This window comes from Leuresthes tenuis, unplaced genomic scaffold (genome assembly GCF_036924035.1).
Source record: "Leuresthes tenuis unplaced genomic scaffold, fLeuTen1.0.hap1 SCAF_19, whole genome shotgun sequence".
Classification (NCBI taxonomy): Eukaryota; Metazoa; Chordata; class Actinopteri; order Atheriniformes; family Atherinopsidae; genus Leuresthes; species Leuresthes tenuis.
The window spans coordinates 8,797,614-8,815,902 of NW_027325373.1; the positions used below are offsets into that span (position 1 = coordinate 8,797,614).

The 18,289-nt window shown below is 40.1% G+C and overlaps 1 protein-coding gene across 2 annotated transcripts in view; it reads right to left on the bottom strand.

Annotated features, from left to right (window-relative positions):
* sfswap (splicing factor SWAP) overlaps positions 1–9,106 on the bottom strand; it is a 40,293-nt gene extending 31,187 nt beyond the window's left edge. Inside the window, exons 1-4 of one of the 2 annotated variants that reach the window (XM_072372475.1) lie at positions 8,738–9,106; positions 6,900–7,063; positions 3,513–3,644; positions 237–313 (exon numbers count right to left, since the gene is read on the bottom strand). In XM_072372475.1, the coding sequence (XP_072228576.1) occupies positions 237–313; positions 3,513–3,644; positions 6,900–7,063; positions 8,738–8,937 (573 nt within the window). In that variant the 5' untranslated portion in view covers positions 8,938–9,106. Of the gene's footprint in view, positions 1–236; positions 314–3,512; positions 3,645–6,899; positions 7,064–7,534 lie in introns of both variants that reach the window. The other variant, XM_072372476.1, reaches the window with a different exon arrangement.
* Between the last annotated feature and the right edge of the window lie 9,183 nt (positions 9,107–18,289).

Below are 18,289 nucleotides of genomic sequence, written 5' to 3' on the forward strand. Positions count from 1 at the left end.
ATTGAGAGGAAATTTAGAATTCGAACAAAATGTTCACACCAGCCTTCAGAAGCCCCAGTGTCTGCGCTCATACTGTATGTTTGACTGACAGTTAATAAACAATAAAACAAAAAAAAGCCAAAAAAGTATTAAAAAAAAAAACATAGAAAAAGAAATTTGCATTACACCAAGGCACATATCAATGACCAGAGCAAGGATGCCATCATCCAGCAGGCAGCTGTGACTCCAGAACTCACCAGTTCCACATCTGGTGGGATCTCGAGTCCTGCAGGAGCAACAAATGGCTCTTCACTGTCCTCGGGCTCTGCTTCCTCTATGAATGTGAAGAGACACCAGAAAGAAAAAAATAAATAAATAAAAGAATTTTTTTTTTTTTTTTTTATTAAATCAATGAGAAGAATTCTCATTACCGAAATCATTTGAAACAAAAACTAATACACCCCACTGGATACCTACACTGTAGACCAGAGACACTAAGATTAATACTTCATTCCTAAAACCTTTTAAAAATGAATGAAATTCAACCCCTCCACCATTCTCTCCGCTTCACTAATATATCACAGCGAAACACCACTAAAGCCTGTACTTTCATGTTGATAGGAACGCAGAGGTCAGTTAGAGAGGTGATTACATTTTTAATGTGGCACTGCAGGGAGTTTATAGGGTGATAAAGGAGCCCCTTAATTTAATAAAAGGGAGCAATGCAGAGTGGAAATGCTCAAAGTTTCGGCAAAGTCTGAGGATACATTTGACTTGACGTGTACAGTGCACTGTGAATGCAATTTAAAAAATGTGATTTGGTGAAGCTTAAAGCCAAGGAGTGTGTTCACTCCGTATGTCACACCTCAGCTCAAACCATCTATATACTGGCAACTATATAATGGCCCTCCGAACCGCAATCTAGAAATAATTTCCAATTTATCCTCGACATCACAACCTCACTCAGTCATTATGGGATTATTATCATGGTTACTGACTTGCACTTAGAAAAATCTAAATCACAACAGCAGTATATTAAGTAACGCTCACTGGTAATTACACACTATACCAAAATAAATAGGTGCATTCGGACAGAGAGTTCTAAGAACTACCAACCTCGAATTTAGTTCTAAGAACTGCCCTCCCCCAGGGGAACCGTTTCATTTTGCATTCGCACATAAGTCGGGGACCTTGGTCGGGACTGATGTGACGCAGTGACGTGTTACTGTAGCGCCACACTCGGCAACAAAAGTAAGGAGAGAAGAAAACAAAACAACACCACCAAGAAGCTAACATGGAGAGCGAGGAGGCCACCGTGTTTATGGTCTGCATGACGGCAGTATTAATCATGGACGATCACATCAGGCGTCTAAGATCGAGGCTGGAAGAGCACACAGCGAGTCAGTAGACGAAGAATCGAGCAGCAGGCGATACTTCTTTGTTTCATGCAGGAAAGAAGGAGAGCCGCAGACAAAGGAGACGACGTGTAAGTTTAACTTATTAAACATGCGCCGGTTGTGTCCGTGTCGTATGAGTAAACATTTCAGAAGGGGCGTATCTACCAAGCACCAAACACCTACATCATATGTGTTCCTATGGAACCCAGAAAAGACCCTGCCTCGGAGAAGGAGCTGAAATGGTTACAGGAACTGAGGGCCGTGGTCCCGAGTTCCTTTGTGTCGAAATGCACGAAAAAACGGCCATATTCCTGAGAAGGTTATAGGAACTGCAAAAGGTTCCTACAGTGGGAATCAAAGCTACAGAATACACATTAAGAGCTCGGTGCACGTATAAGTGAACAGTGTGCTCACAGTCGAATAAGTCAGAGAAGACAAAGTGGGTGGATTTAAATAAATGAAGCAACTATAAACTGCACAATATTAAAGTTTTATTAATAATGTTTATTTTTTTTTATAAAAGGGAAATCAAATCAACTGGTGTATTTATGAAACAACTGGGTAACAGAGAAGCCAACAGTAAGAAAGATTTGTCTTGTTTTGACAGAGAGCATATAAATTACACTGCAATTACCCCCTGGCTTATCTGGCTTCCATTCGGGGGCAAATAACAGTGGTTATGATCTAATTCATACTGTTATTATGCACGTCTGTTTCTGTCATCTCAAACTATCTCTTTGAGGGTATTAATCTGCATTGTTCTGGAGAGGGTCGTAACTCATTTCATTAAATCTGTATTTGTGATTATGTCAAAGACACATTTTAAAATGGCCCGTGAGATGTGAACCGCAGTGACTTATTAAAAACGGGGAAATTCCACAGCCTTCAGGATCTCCAGCACACATCTTAATTCAATGAACTCAGCTCAAAAAAATATTGAGGGATAATAAGAGAGGCATGTAGTCTACTTACCTGTCAGGTTCCTGGAAGTGCCTTCAGCAATCTCTACTTCAAATATTTGAAGTTACAAAAATGCATGTCAATCGTTACGAGGTCGGATTTAGAATTTTAGGCCTTAAGAGGGAGGAAATGTGGGAAAACTCATGGTTGAAAGTCTGCAAAAGGTCAAAGAATTGATTTTAGTTTTCAGGTCAGAATTAGCTTATGATTCAGATTCGAGTCGAGGCTGAGCACCGAGTTACGATCTTAAGGTTAGAATCTTGTGCTGGGGAATGCATCAGCATGCTTTCACGCACAGCTGATTGGAGCTACGGCTAGAAGATGGCTTGGAAATTTAACTGGACCACCATCTTTGTGTCGTTATACAATAGGTGGAAGGGAAATAAGAGTTACCAACAGTGAAATGCTGTGGACTGTCTATGACTAAGCAACCGAGAGTATTCAATTGTATTAATGCATACTTACAGTTTACTGTTCTGACAAAAAGATGCAAAAAAAAGGTGGACCTTGGGAGTGTGTATCCATGCAGGAGTTATTTGGTGTGTTGCTTTGAGAGCTTTGATTGAGTTTATGATTTCAGCCGGACTAACATGTTAATGTGCATATTTAAATTCTGGTTTTGATCTGGCCAACACCATAATTTGTTTCAGCATCACGTGAAGGTGCTTCATGAAGGTCTTTAAGACATATGCAAGTATGAACAGTCAGGCAGGGTATGAGAACTGAAGTTTACAAAGGCAGTGTGCGGGGACTAGTAGAGGTGACATTGCACCTCAATGTTTGCTGACATTTATTTGTGCCTCACAGGAGAAATTCGAATTAATCGACATCCTCACAGGTGTTCGTTGGTAGATAAAATTCCACACAAGAATCACAAGCATGTCTCAGACAAAAATTTGGAAAAATTTCCAATTTTCATGCAGAAGTTAAATATTCACATCGTAATTGTGATTAACTGCGAATAACAAGAAGTTCAAAGTGAAGTAAGATAACCTTCAGGCAGCTTATCAGAGCCACAGTAAAGGAATGGGAGAACATGATAAATGTTGCCGACTTTACAAACCAGTGTTCTGCCAACTCCTGTACTTTGTAGTGTTAACTTCACAAATAGAAGCGGTGTGCATTGCTTCATTCTTCCAATCAGGACCATAAACGTGTGACATAACAGATTCTCACCATGCTCCTTGTTGGCGTCTTCCTCCTCTGTGGGCTGGGAGGGGTCATAGTAGTCAGCGCTGTATTTGAAGGCCACTGCATTGTAGGTGCCTTCATCAGCCAGAGCCTCACTCAGACGTTTGTACTCTTCCTCTGGAAAGAAAGACGGGACACACAGAGACAGAAAATGACTACAACGTTGATAATAAGTCAGGCTGGGCAAACTCACTTTGGATCACCTGAATCAAAACAGGTAGGTGCATTCATTAAAATAATTTAAGAAGCATCACAAATACCTTCTGATATTCTTAAGGAATTTGCGAACCTGAAGTCGTTTCGCTCTGGCTCAAATAAATGAAGTTGCAAAGCTTGTTGTGTTTTGCTTTGGTTCAGTTTCTTATCAAGCAGGAAACTACAAGGAATCCTAATTTATTGTTAAAACCCACTGAAGAATGTTTATTGTGAAGATAAATCTCAGATGAGAACAGGAAAGTAAACATAAGCCAGACATCCTGCAAGCCTGAATATCAATTTTGCAACATAATACGTTGAAAACCCATGTCAGCTCCTGAGTCAGTTGATCTAGCTGCAAGCAAATACTGATTTCACTCACATCCCAGGATAAAAAAAAAATTTAAAAAAGATGCCCTGGAGCAGGAGCCACAGAGTACAATGTGCTGCTGGGTCGGATTGCTTTCACAGTGCAAACAAATCTTTTCTGGATTTGTTCATCACTGATTTGAGACCATTGTTTGAAGTCTCAGTACTATCTAGACTATAGTATTTCACAATGGCAAAAAATATTGTTTTAAGTAGAGACCAAAAACCTTTTTTTTTTTTTTTTCAAACTGGTTTTTGTATCAGATTTAGACCAACATTTCTAACCAATATATCGTGGAGAATAGAATAACATTCTGGATTATCCCATGAGTAATAATCCAGAATATTATTATGAATGTATTTAATGAAAATGCACATATGAAAACACATTCAAATACATGTGATAAAGATTTTTCAAATGAGGGCATGAAACTGTACGCAGACTCTGAAAGAATAGGGGATGTGCTTCATGGTGTTTACATGAATTCACACTGCACATCTGATCCCAGCCAGAAAGTCCCCTTTCTTTCCAAATTTATGTTAATCTATCAACATTTCTCATGTTGTTTCACTTCCCCTTCAGTGGACAGATGGGTAATAGACTGAGTGAATGGGGTCTGTCCTCCAAATTCAAGGGCAATACAGCCTGTGGGATGAACCCTCTTTGGTAAGTAAGTGTGTGTGTGTGTGTGTGTGTGTAGAACACAAAACGTGAGCTTGTTTTGTTTGGGCATAAGAAACCATATTTCACTTAAAATACTGGCATAATAATTCTGTTGCAGTCATTGAGTCAGTCTTTCCCGAGGTTGCGTTATCATCAAGGTTTGACTATGATCTAAAATAACTGAGCTGCAAGTGTCTAAAATATCCTGCAGTCCGAAGCGAATCAAATGTTAGCTTTCAAGCTTTCAATTTTAGAGACGCAAAACTGAGAATGCCTTGGAAGTGGTGCGCTGTAGAAAACGGTTGTTAATCCAACCGATGGGCGTGGTCTGATATGTTTTCAATAAAGTACATTAATAACAGAAAAATAATACTACAAAGACAGAAACGTGGTTAATACAATTAGACGTTTTCCTGGCAACATCTACAGTGACGCTTTAGCAATGCCTTCTAATTAAACCAATCAAACACTGTAGCTCTGTTTAGAAATGAGAGCGACTCAATGAAATTCATAAAGGAGGGAAAGAGAAAACAGCAAAAGACTCACACAGTAATTGCTGCTTTTATTCACAAGAGAACTGATTCAGAGTTTGAACACATTTATCCCCTTGGCACATGCTCTTTTCCATTACGTGTTGATATTGCTGAAGCAACAGCATCTGAGTCAGTCATTGCAACCTTAGTTCTTAAGAGTTTGTTGTCAAATCAATAGGGAGCAGTGAAATTCAAGCAGTACCATCTTAAATAAAGGAAGGGTTTGGATGTTCCAACGGACAACTCGGTAGACATTACTCACTTAATATGCAGGCTTGCATAGCCCCAGGACAGCTAACAACTATCGACATTTTCCAAAACACGTTACAAACTGTCTCAACATTTCCCTAATTCAGTTTCCACTGCAGACTGTGTCCTCTATAGGAGGACAGGATCAGTGGTGAAGCTGTGGTGATACAGAGACAGACACACAGCCTTCCTTTATGTGCGTGTGTGTGTAATTAATGTACAGCCTGCTATTAACAGACGAGCTTTGGTCATTTTGTTCAACGTGCACAACAACTGTGCACTGCAGTTTGCCTTTAAATAACTAATTTAAAAGAGCAATGCATAAATCCTTACTATCAGTTTAGAGCTGAACTCATCGATTCCTAACGTTGCTTTAAAGAAAGTAAAGAGATATGTAGATAGGGTACAACACATGGTGTATTGCATACTGTGAAACAAGAAAGACTGATGTTAACCGACGCTCTGGGTGTACCCAGTGGTTGATGTGCAAGGACACGGAGGTGTTTCAGTATGTACAGGCACAGAGCTGCTGCAGAGAGTCTCGTTATGCCTACAGATGAGGGTTGTTTTTGACCAATCGGTAGCCTGCCGTCTTTTCATTTCACCACTGAGCACTAGCACACCTCGCTTCGAACCTCACATGAGGTAGTATAAAAAAAAAAATGTTTAAAAAAAGCAAATGGTACAACAATGGAAAATAAATACTTTTTAAAAAGCTCTGCATTAGTGTCATGAAAACACCTCAGTGTTTCAATTTGGTTGTTTACACTAAAAGGTTTAAATTTTTTAAGGTTACATTATCATTTTTCTTACCGCATCGTTCCAGCAGCTCTACTTGCTCAGATGCTCGTACAATGTACCTCAAAAGCAAATTCTGCCATGATTGACCACACATGATGGACTGTGAGGCAGCGGTTAGGTCTTAGTTTGAGAGGTGTCAAACAAGGCACCAAGCAGGCATTATGATAATAATTACGCTGTAAAAAGTAACGAAAGAATAATTTTAACTACAAATTTAGTCTTTCATGCAGGTAAGAAGCAGGTCCTTGTGACAGAGAATAATCTCCTTTAATGTGGACTTCAGATCTTGCAAATTTGCCAAGCTTTTAGACACATTTAAAAAGAATAAACAAAAATTGTATAAATGAAAGCTATACTACGAACTGAAAGAAAGGAGAAACCCGATAAGACAGTTGAATTAAATGGAAAAATGATTTTTCTTCACTTTTATTTCCCTCTCATAAGCTGTCAATGTGTATGATTATTGCTGCTGGCTGGAATCACCACCTGTATCACATTTCAACTGGTACTAGAAGGCTAGTTCAAATTTCTACTGGATATCAGAAACCACATCTCGCTCACCTTGTCGAGCCTCTTCTTCCAGCAGGTCAGTGTGAAGAGCCAGGTACCGTTCCTCATCACACAGCGCTTCAATCCTGGCCTCTTCCTCTGACAGCTGATAGGATGTATTCCATGACCCGCTGTCATACTCTGACAGGTCATGTAAATGACCACGCCCATCGTATCTGTTGGATGATACACAGGATTAGAGAAAAGGAAGTAGACCAAACCTTTTGAACAAAAACATAGACCTACTTACCAAGGTAGCAGGACCTAAAACCCATAATCTATAAGATCAAAACTGATCTAACTTTTGCCATCAGATAGTATCAGTGCAAAAACTAGAACATCTGAAATTACCTCAAAATACGCAATAGCAACCTACCTAAAGTCTTGGGATTAATCTCAACATACCTAGCAAGCTTCTGCTTTCTGCTTAAATTTCCTTCCTGAACATGTCTTACAAACCAACAACCCTAAATTCAAAGTAAAAACAAACAAAATTAAAAAAAAAGGAAGAAAGAAAGAAAGAAAGAAAGACGAACAAAGCAGCTCGCCTCTTACCTTACAGGGTTCAATTCCCCCCTGTAACACTCATGATTACTTCTAAATCTGCAAAGAAAGTTACATTCACACAAACCCGAGCACATAAATACCTATCCGTAAGAACCCAAATGGACGACATTTTCCAGGGTTCGTCCCTCTACGCCACCTCTCTGTTGCAGTTTCTTCATGAAGACAAAGAAATGGGGTGCTGTGGTTGGCATTCAGGGTTTGGAAGGACCCCTAAGCCTAACTTGCTGGGGAAAAACGGGTTATGCGATAAAGACACACATTCAAATTGTGTACAAATGAAACATAAGTTGGGTCAATGCAGACAAAGGTGATTCAATTAAACAAAGGCCAATGAATCTCTTATAATGATTAAGGACATATATTGCAAAACAAATCATGACTCCAACGTCCACAGACGTTTCTGTGGACGTTAGCGGCTTAGCATGTTTTGTTAGTCGCAACACTGTTTTTCATAAAGGTTGTGATATTTTGAATCACCTTGACTACAGGGACTATTGTCTGGTTTAGAATTTGCTGTGGTGTTGTGTATATCAGCAAAGCATAAAGAAAAACTTCTGTGTCACTCAGTGACTTAATCATTTAAGCTTATTAGGCAAAACTTTTTCTTGTTTCTGCAGGACAGAAAGAAGGTGTCAATCTTAAAAATAATGCCATTACACTCGTGTGAAACCGATGTCTCCAGAGGAGTTTCTTCTAACATGCTAAAATGCAAAACCCATTTAAAAACTAACCAGAGTGACTAAAGGTTCTGAAATAGAAATTTATTGTTATGTCTTGTATCAAATATCAATTTGGGGGATACATTTTGCCCAAAATAATGTCCTTAAACACAAAAGCTCTGACATAAAAAAGGAAAAAAGCAAAATCGTACTTATATTCATGATATATGGTTGACCTTGATGTAAAGAGTTACATAATGATAGATATATACTATATACTAAATTCATCCTGCTTTAAACAACATTGCAGTATCAAATTTGCAAATAAGCATAAATCACTGGCAGCTGTGTATGTTGGTAGGCCTGTTGTGGCTAAAGTTAGCAAGCATCAGAATGTATTTGCATGTTAGCATGTATCTGTGCAAATTCAAGATAGCATTTTTTTTTTTTTGTCAGTTCAAGACATCCAAAGACAAGTTAGCAGGCAAGAAACAAAACATTCGACGTCAGTTTCATCTTTTCCAGAGCTTCTGCAACTCCGTCTAGTCCCTTCAATTTTGAAACAAGCTAACGGATAGGAGAGATGGTTAGCATAATGTTTCGGTCTACGTTTGTTCAACCGACCTATCAATCATGATGCTCTTGTCCCCCATCCATGGGATTAGATGTTTTCCATTTTCGTGGTAAACAGCCCTTTCGTCGTCTCGGAAGAGTTTGCAGGCATAGCCAAAAACCAAGAGGTCGGCGTATTTATCACTGTCACTAACATCCTTCTTCACAGGTTTGTTGTTGGTGTCCTTCTTTGGCGCTCCGCGACGATACATCTCCCCGATACTTGGAAAAAAACGGACTGGCTTATAAAACAGAAGAGAAATGATGATTCTGTGATGGCTTTGATATAACCATTAGATTAACATGTGGCCACGGCGTTTGAACAATCCGCAACGTTTCCCCCAAACAAATTCTACATGCAAAGGGTCGCCATGTTGGAAAGAGAATAAACGTAACTGCGTTTCCCATAAGCACTTACATTTTGACTTCCTAACTAATTTATTCCTAAATATTTAAAAGTACGTAAGTGTTGTATGGTGCAGTTAGTCGTTTGCAGTCTCGAATATTTGCATTATTTTTTTTTTGTATTTTTCACTACTGTAGTCGTTTTTATTTTAATTTTTTTATATTTGACGAATGTGCTGTGGATAAATGTTCTGTGTACATTGTGCGCTCTGAACCAATGAAATGTTGACGTAACCACGTCTCTTTTCAGTAGCATAATGGAGTAAAGCAGAGTCTGGATTATATAGCCTATGTTTAATAATTATATATGCTCAGTTAGATATAGTACGGTGAAAAATTGGTGACAGTATGCCAAATGAATGTTTGAAAAGCTATGTCCTGTTCATCTTTCTGTCCTTCAAACTCTCATGAGCAGTGGCGGAATGTTGGCAAATGTTATAGTTAAATTAGTGTACCTCTATGCTGTTTATTTTTTATTTTTTATTTAAACTCCAGATTGAGAAGACACCAGTGTACTTCTATTGCCCAACATTTATCTGACTTGTGTAACTAATTACGCAATTATTTTAAAAAAAGATTAGAACTATAAACTTGTCGCACAATAAACTATTTAAAATACTATTGTCATGCATTGGGGAAAAATCCCTTAAGTAAAGTCAGCTCTATTACAATAAGCTTCTGTATTTAGATACTAATTAGTGATGCATCAATAGCAATGGATTAATAGTGTAACAATTAAAAAGAAAAACTTGAAGGGGCCTGTTTAGCACATGCTGAATTACATTTCACTGAAATTTTTCTTTAATGAGGTTAACATGAATATTTCACGTGTATGCCCTTTTTTTAAATGGTCATATTAGTTCTTTTGCTACTCTTACCTAAAGAAAAAAAAACAGTAAAAAACAAACAAACAACAAAAACTTTTCTTCTACCTCTGGGACTCAGAATTGCTAATCTAGCCCTCATAATCACACGTTGCAAGGTATTAGCAAATGCAGTATAGTAGTACTCATCAGTGCGTGCTGGTTATTTTCAGTAACACTTACTTTTGTAGCCTTTTGCTGCCTCCGTCCCAACTTTTTTGAGACATGTTACAAAAATAATAATAGGATCATACAAAATCAAATAATAGGATCTATCGCTTGAAACATTTAATTTTTTTATTACTATTTTCTATTGTACAGAAAATATTAGTTTTTGAGATTTGCAAATCATTGCACTCTGTTTTTTATTTACTTGTTTAGGTAAGTCCAACTTTTTAAAAGCTGAAACCAGTGTGGAAGTACCTTTAAGCGTCATTGATGGCCATTATGAGTTGGCTCCAAAACATTTCTGGCTCCAAAAGACTCCCACTCAAAAGGCACCACCTTCCCTCAGCTGATCAACAGAGATATCCACATAGAGAATTGATATCAAATACATATATTTTTTGACCTGGCAGATTTCTGGTGTCACTCTTCTGTCGTCCAAATATCGTAAAAAAATACCAGCAGCTGGACAGCCAAATGTTGAATTCAGATCCTTAAAGTGGCAGTTCGCGGAACAATGGGTGAGGTCACGGAGGTCAAGTCCGCTTAATGTCTGTGCAACAGTTCCTGTTCTTTTCTGTGAACCATATTCCGTTTGCTGAATTGCTGTACATTTTCATGCAAGATTATTAAAAAAAATCCTAATACAGACAACAATTTTGGACAAAGCTAGTGGTCAAGCTCGGACCTGTACATAATTTGACACCCTGCAGGGATAGTTTACTTTCTTTGAAGTGGAGTTGCACGATTCACTTATCCGTAGTGAGTGTATGACCTACAAGTGATGTACCCTCAATTTGTTAAAGAAACTAAGCAATGTAGTGCTGTGAATGGGGTCAGCTTTTTGCCCAAACTGAGACAGCCCTTTCTGATGAGGAAAATTAAGTCATTTCTATGCTCTCTACAAAGCCATTAGACTGCCTAGCAGAGCACAGGGCTTGCTGGCCTCTATTACTTTGTTTGCATTACATATCAATTGACAGTGCAGTGAACCAGCAGTTCCCATGTTTTTAGATGTAAAAACAACCTTTTGTCACAGAAGTGTTGTGGCTTAGAGGAGAGCGGGACTTCAGTCTGCCATCGGAAATAGCTGCGTAATGGCAAGGTAAATATGTGTGACAGTACATTGTCACATCTGTGTGGATCCTCCTGTCAGCTTCTCCACACCAGGGACAAACTGACAGTGATCCACTGAGGGCAACACTGATGGATAAGTAGCTTATGCAACTCACTTCAAAGGACCAAACCACTGAGATCAGAAAGACTTTTCAAGATCGTAGCTGTAACGTAATTAATTCCAATATTTTCTTCAAACAAAGCTCATAATACAGGAGGGGAGCAAGTCATTACTCCTGTACAAGTACTCCTGTGTACACAATGGATAAGCAATATATCAATACAAAAAAGCAAATAACATAGAGGACAATGATAACACTATGCAATAACTATCGGTAAATCATATGAGTCAATTTACATGTAATACAAATTTAGTATGGACATTCTAATAACAAGCAATATTATGTTTTTTTAATTTTTTTATCCATCCATTTTATAAACCTGCTTAATCTGATTCAGGGTCACAGGGGAGCTGAAGCCTATCCCAGCTGCAATTGAGTGAGAGGCGGGGTACACCCTGAACAAGTGCCAAGTCCATCGCAGGGCCTATTATTTTTTTCTTCTTTCTTTTTCAAGAGCGACATTATTGGGTTAGACTCTGTCCCAAAAAGCTTCCTGAGGACATGAGCACAATGTTCTGAGAAATAGTCCATTCAAAGTTTCACAGGAAATTGCTGTCAGGATGCTGTAATGGTCTTTGTTAAAGCAGAGCTGAAGAAACCTATGAACAACAGGCTTGTTGTTTGATCACCATGTTATATAGAGGGTGCAGCATTCTTTTTTGATAATTACCTCTAGCTATTAAAGAGCAGTCCCCTGCAAAAGGCCAGCCACCAATATTTAACTATATGCCTCTTGTAATATAGATTGTTATGCAGGCACACAAACAGCTCTATACAATGTTGAATTATTTATCCCTAAAAATCTGAAGAGCTTCGAAAATATTATGAAACACACAACAGAGCTAGCGTACCACAATAGTGATGGAGCACACTGGCTTTGGGTTTCGTCTTTTGCTGTATTATTTACAACTTTGGGCTGTGTTTTTCGTTAATCTCTGACCACAGGTTGGCTTGAAAGTGGAGACTAAAACAAATGGGACACAGAGCAAGAAAGGCAAAGAGCATTAAAGAATGATTATGCTTTGGGGGTATTTTACTTGATCCACTTATATAAAAACAACATGTTACATATCAAAATAAATTTTTCAAGGAATTTAAAGAACTTCATGCTTGCAGAGTGTTCTCTACCTGCTTTTAGTTATATTTTGGCATCCTCATTAAAGTTGCACTCACATTTGACAGATTTAAAACTATGAAGTGACACAAGCTTGTCTAATTACCACAAGTGACATGTATAATTTATGCGTGGTTCATAAGGGCTGGTAAGTAGGTCATATTGTGCTGACTTCAGGCCTTACAGAAAACTTTACTACTAGTGTAGATGCTTTCAAAACAAAATTAATTCTACAAATAACTTAGAAAAAAAGACGTAAAAAAAGGGGGGGGGTCCTGCATCAAACCAAAGTAGCGTGTGACCCTTTGGTATCAGTTCTCGACTATTGGTGAATTAAACTAATCTATAGAGGAGCCATTAACTTATTCTCCACTGTTAAACCCTCTGGTACCATGAAAGGCAGATATTATAGCAATATTTCAGGACATAACTAATGGCCCGTTTTCTGCTACACAATAACAAGACTTTGCCATGGGTCCATGCTGAGAGCTGGGAATAAAAACACCTTTCACAATTCTCTAAAGGACTTTATCTAATGATGCAGTCAGAAGACAAAAAATGGCTGTTTTTTCTTCTTCTTTTTTTAAATTCTGCTATCAGTACACACATCTTCCTAAAGAGAAAAATGTGGTCAAAAAGCAAACCCCCACAGACTAATACATTTATTGCATTTAAAATAAAACACCTACTTGCCCATATTTGAAATGATTTCAACTTAAATATGAAATAGAATTAAATTAACAACTAATTTATGTGTCCTAAAAGGAATCTATTTGAAAATTACTTTTAGAATGATCTGAGGTGTGGATTTAGAGAAATATATATATTTAACAACCCAAAGGGGTGGAGGTGCTTCCAAACACATCTATCAGAGTTTGGGCTTTAGTATGTGGCAACAATATGCGGAAATTTTGAATGCTCTCTCTTGATCTTGTTGGATAGTTCTCTGAGAGGATTAAACTATCATGTTAGATAGATTTGCCTCAGTGGAGAATAACATAAATCTTCCAATTCCCCACAGTGAAATCCTTATCTTCTTGTATCAAGCGACTGTGTGCCAGCATGAGTGAAAAATGCAAATCTCTCCACATTTAGATACTTTGTTTTTTCTTGTTATGCTTCACACAACATGTCAAAATTCACTCTAGTGGCAGGGAAGACAATACTGACAGCCTTGCATAAAAAGGTCATATTAAATATATTGTTGCAGCAAAATGCATCCAGCATTGCATTGAAGTAATTCTTATGACTGAACATACAACAGAAACTGCAGAAAGCACAGCCAGCTCTTCTCTGTCTTTAACAGTCAGATACCATCCCACGCTGGGATTGCCATTAGAAATGACTCTTTAACTCTCCTTATCATCTCCTTCGTGCAGTGCCATATACCTAGAGGAGGTCAGACATGTCTCATGCACTCTTCACATCAAAATTTGTGCAATCAATCCAGATGATCACCTTCATGAGTGACAGGTTTGACACGACATGAGTTATCAAAGACAAATGTCCCAATGCTGCAGCTGTCACAAGTACTTAGAGACAAGTAAGGTTGGATTGTACTGCTTTGGAAAGTGGATTTATTGGGATGAGTCACAGGCTTAATGGGACCCCTGGGCTCTTATCATTATTTCACACAGAGCCAAATCTTCCAGGTGGGGTTAAGCAAAGTATGAAATTAATTTAGGAATATTTATAGCCCTCTCAAACGAGGCCCTGCTAATCAGGGTTTTCTGTGAGATTGATGTAGATGAGATATTTTGACTTTGGCACCTCTAGGCTGTTTACCCGCTTTGTTCACACTATCTGAGTGATTAATGCCATGATTAAGTATTACCTCAGACAGATTTTAGCTTTTATTAGCCTCCACCATCTATCATCAAAGTGTTTTGTGATTTGTCTGCAAATGATACAGGATGCACACAAGCACAGAGAAGTCTGAGCAAGTGCACAGACACAAACTTAGACATAATGAGAGGCTGACAAGCATAAAAATCAATGTATGGTTCCTTAACATTGCATGTATTATGACAGTTTATAATACATATTATCATTCTCTTGTAAATTTAAGTACCATATTTTATACATTCTTATACCAATCGGATTGCTGCTACAAGAAATTCTTGTCTCTCTTTTTTTATCCATAACTTCCTTTCATCTTAACAACTGCTTTTAATTTATCTTTAGCTCTCTAAATCCTGTTAGAAACTACTAATTGTGAAGAAGCTTTTGTCCTTCAATTGGGTCCTCAGACTGTTCCTGCTGAATAAAGAATAATTTCATGGTAGAAATCTACAGCTAAGAATCTTCAAGGACAGCAATACCATCTTGTATTGTAATTTTACCGAACAATATTATCATTTCAGTTACCTTATGGAAAACAGTCAACGATTTTTGAGCAAGGACTTGGCAAGGACACTTGAGTAATGCTAATAAATTTTATCCATACAGTCAGTTTTTTTCAATAGAGTTAATGTAACAGTAAAGTTCAAATGGGAATTCTGATCTTTGAAAACCTCAAGGTAACTGAGACTTAATTCACAATAGATAGTTTGTCATAAATGGTCACTTTGTAGCTTTTTTTAGGGACTGGTGAAAACATCCAACCATTTAAAAGTACCATTTCAATAATCAATGAAAGTTTTCTTTTTGTAAATTGACCTTCTCCTGTGGCCTTTTCCACATGAAGAACTGAAATATTGTGTGACAGCAGCTCTCAGTAGAATTAAATTAGTTTAGAGTAAAGTGCCTTTCATCCTGACCATTGTCTCTGAATATATAGATGCTTTCATGAAGCCTAGATTTGGCATTTCACTCAATGGGCTGCAAGTTCAAGGTACTTAATCACAGAAAATACCTGTGACCACACTGGAGAACAGAACACCTAATCTAGAGGTGAATGCAGGGTAAATGTTGTTGTGTTTCAAATTAGTCAAGAGAATTGGAGTTATTTTCAGCCATGTGATCGGTATGACTCAAGACAGAGCAACATTGGTCTGTCAGCTGGTGAGATTAATGATTTTCAGTTCTAGTCAAACTATAGGTCTTCCATGGAATATTAAATTATCAACTGAGTCCATCAAAGAGGATGGATCAAAAGGACTTTCCTCATTCCCTGACTTTTCCTGTTATACTGTCAGCAAGCCCATCACTTGTGTTGGCAGTACAAAACATGGTTTTGGTCTATTGATCTAGTCAGTTTTTGCCAAAATCTTTGAACACATCTGTCTTTAATTATCCCATCGACAAAGTATGTATGCCTTACTTCAGGAGCCAAAAAGTGAAGGGTAAACAAAATAATATATATGTATTGTAAAGCGAGAAAAGGTGACGTAAGAAGGTCATCACCAGACTGGAACAAACCTGATCACATAATGGGCAGAGTTAAATCAGGGACAGCAGGTAGATAGATATGAAATTCCATTTTTCAGATGTGTCTGAGAATTTCTGAGCAGAAATCTTAGAAAGCTCTGAGCCTTTTCCCTCAGCTAATGATAAATAGGACACTTCGGTGGCACTGACTGGCCTGTGGTCAGTGCACAGCAAAGAGCTCATTCTTCATATTAGCCTGGCTGGAGTCTAATGGAATGGCAGGCTGACAGCTTTTGACAGAGAGAGCACTGCAGGGTGGAGCGGTGGCATATTTCAGGCACCAGGCACCACTGAGTATAACTCAATTTAATTAAGTATTCGTCTTAATTAAAATTGTAAGTAGCTTGACATCACTGACTGCAGACTTGTTCAGGTGGTCTGCGCTGCAAGGCTGAATTTTTTTAAAGTGCGAAAGAGTGTTTTAAAATGCAGTCTCTCTACATTTGATATATAAAGTTTATGAACTGAAATTAGTCATATTCGTAGAGGTGAATTATTTTTTCTGGATGTTTTGGTGATGTCCTCAAGACGGGATCAATATCATCTGCCAGAATTAGAATGATAAATTCACTTTCCCATGTTGTAATCCCAGTCTCAAAATGTAGTCTTTCATGTCCATCCATCCATCCATCCATCATCTGCCGCTTATCCGGGGGTCGGGTCGCGGGGGCAGCAGCTTGAGCAGAGAAACCCAGACGTCTCTGTCCCCGGCCACTTCTTCCAGCTCTTCCGGGGGGACCCCGAGGCGTTCCCAGGCCAGCCGAGAGACATAGTCTTTCCAGCGTGTCCTGGGTCTTCCCCGGGGTCTCCTCCCAGTGGGACGTGCCCGGAACACCTCCCCAGGGAGGCGCCCAGGGGGCATCCTAACCAGATGCCCGAGCCACCTCATCTGACTCCTCTCAATGCGGAGGAGCAGCGGTTCTACTCCGAGCCCCTCCCGGATGACTGAGCTTCTCACCCTATCTCTAAGGGAGAGCCCAGACACCCTGCGGAGGAAACCCATTTCGGCCGCTTGTATTCGCGATCTTGTTCTTTCGGTCACTACCCACAACTCGTGACCATAGGTGAGGATGGGAACGTAGATTGACCAGTAAGTAGAGAGCTTCGCCTTCTGGCTCAGCTCCCTCTTCACAACGACGGGTCGGTGCAGAGCCCGCAACACTGCAGACGCCGCACCGATCCGCCCGTCAATCTCCCGCTCCATTCGTCCCTCACTCGTGAACAAGACCCCGAGATACTTGAACTCCTCCACTTGGGGAAGGATCTCATTCCCGACCCGGAGAGAGCATTCCACCCTTTTCCGGCTGAGAACCATAGTCTCGGATTTGGAGGTGCTGATTCTCATCCCAGCCGCTTCACACTCGGCTGCGAATCGCTCCAGTGAGAGCTGAAGGTCACGGCCTGACGACGCTAACAGAACCACATCATCTGCAAAAAGCAGAGACCCGATTCTGAGGTCGCCAAATCGGACACCCTCAACGCCCTGGCTGCGCCTAGAAATTCTGTCCATAAAAGTTAGGAACAGAATCGGTGACAAAGGGCAGCCCTGACGGAGTCCAACTCTCACCGGAAACGTATCCGACTTACTGCCGGCAATGCGGACCAAACTCTGGCACCGGTCATACAGAGACCGAACGGACCCTATCAAGGGGTCCGGCACTCCATATTCCCGGAGCACCCCCCACAGGACTCCACGAGGGACACGGTCGAACGCTTTCTCCAAGTCCACAAAACACATGTAGACTGGTTGGGCGAACTCCCATGCACCCTCCAGGATCCTGCCGAGGGTATAGAGCTGGTCCACTGTTCCACGGCCAGGACGAAAGCCACACTGCATCTCCTGAATCCGAGGCTCGATTATCCGACGGATCCTCCTCTCCAATACCCCCGAATAGACCTTACCAGGGAGGCTGAGGAGTGTGATACCCCTATAGTTGGAACACACCCTCCGGTCCCCCTTTTTAAAGAGGAGGACCACCACCCCAATCTGCCAGTCCAGAGGCACTGTCCCCGATGTCCACGCGATGCTGCAGAGGCGTGTCAGCCAAGACAGCCCTACAACATCCAGAGCCTTGAGAAACTCAGGACGGACCTCATCCACCCCCGGGGCCTTGCCACCGAGGAGCTTTTTGACCACCTCGGCAACCTCAGCCCCAGAAATGGGAGGCCCCGTCTCCGAGCTCTCCGACTCTGCCTCTTCCGAGCACGTGTTGGTAGGATTGAGGAGTTCCTCGAAGTACTCCCCCCACCGACTCACAACATCCCTAGTTGAGGTCAGCAAAGCCCCGTCCCCACTGTAAACAGTGTTGACTGTGAGCCGCTTCCCCCCCCTGAGACGCCGGATGGTGGACCAGAATCTCTTCGAGGCCGTCCGGAAATCGTTCTCCATGGTCTCACCGAACTCCTCCCA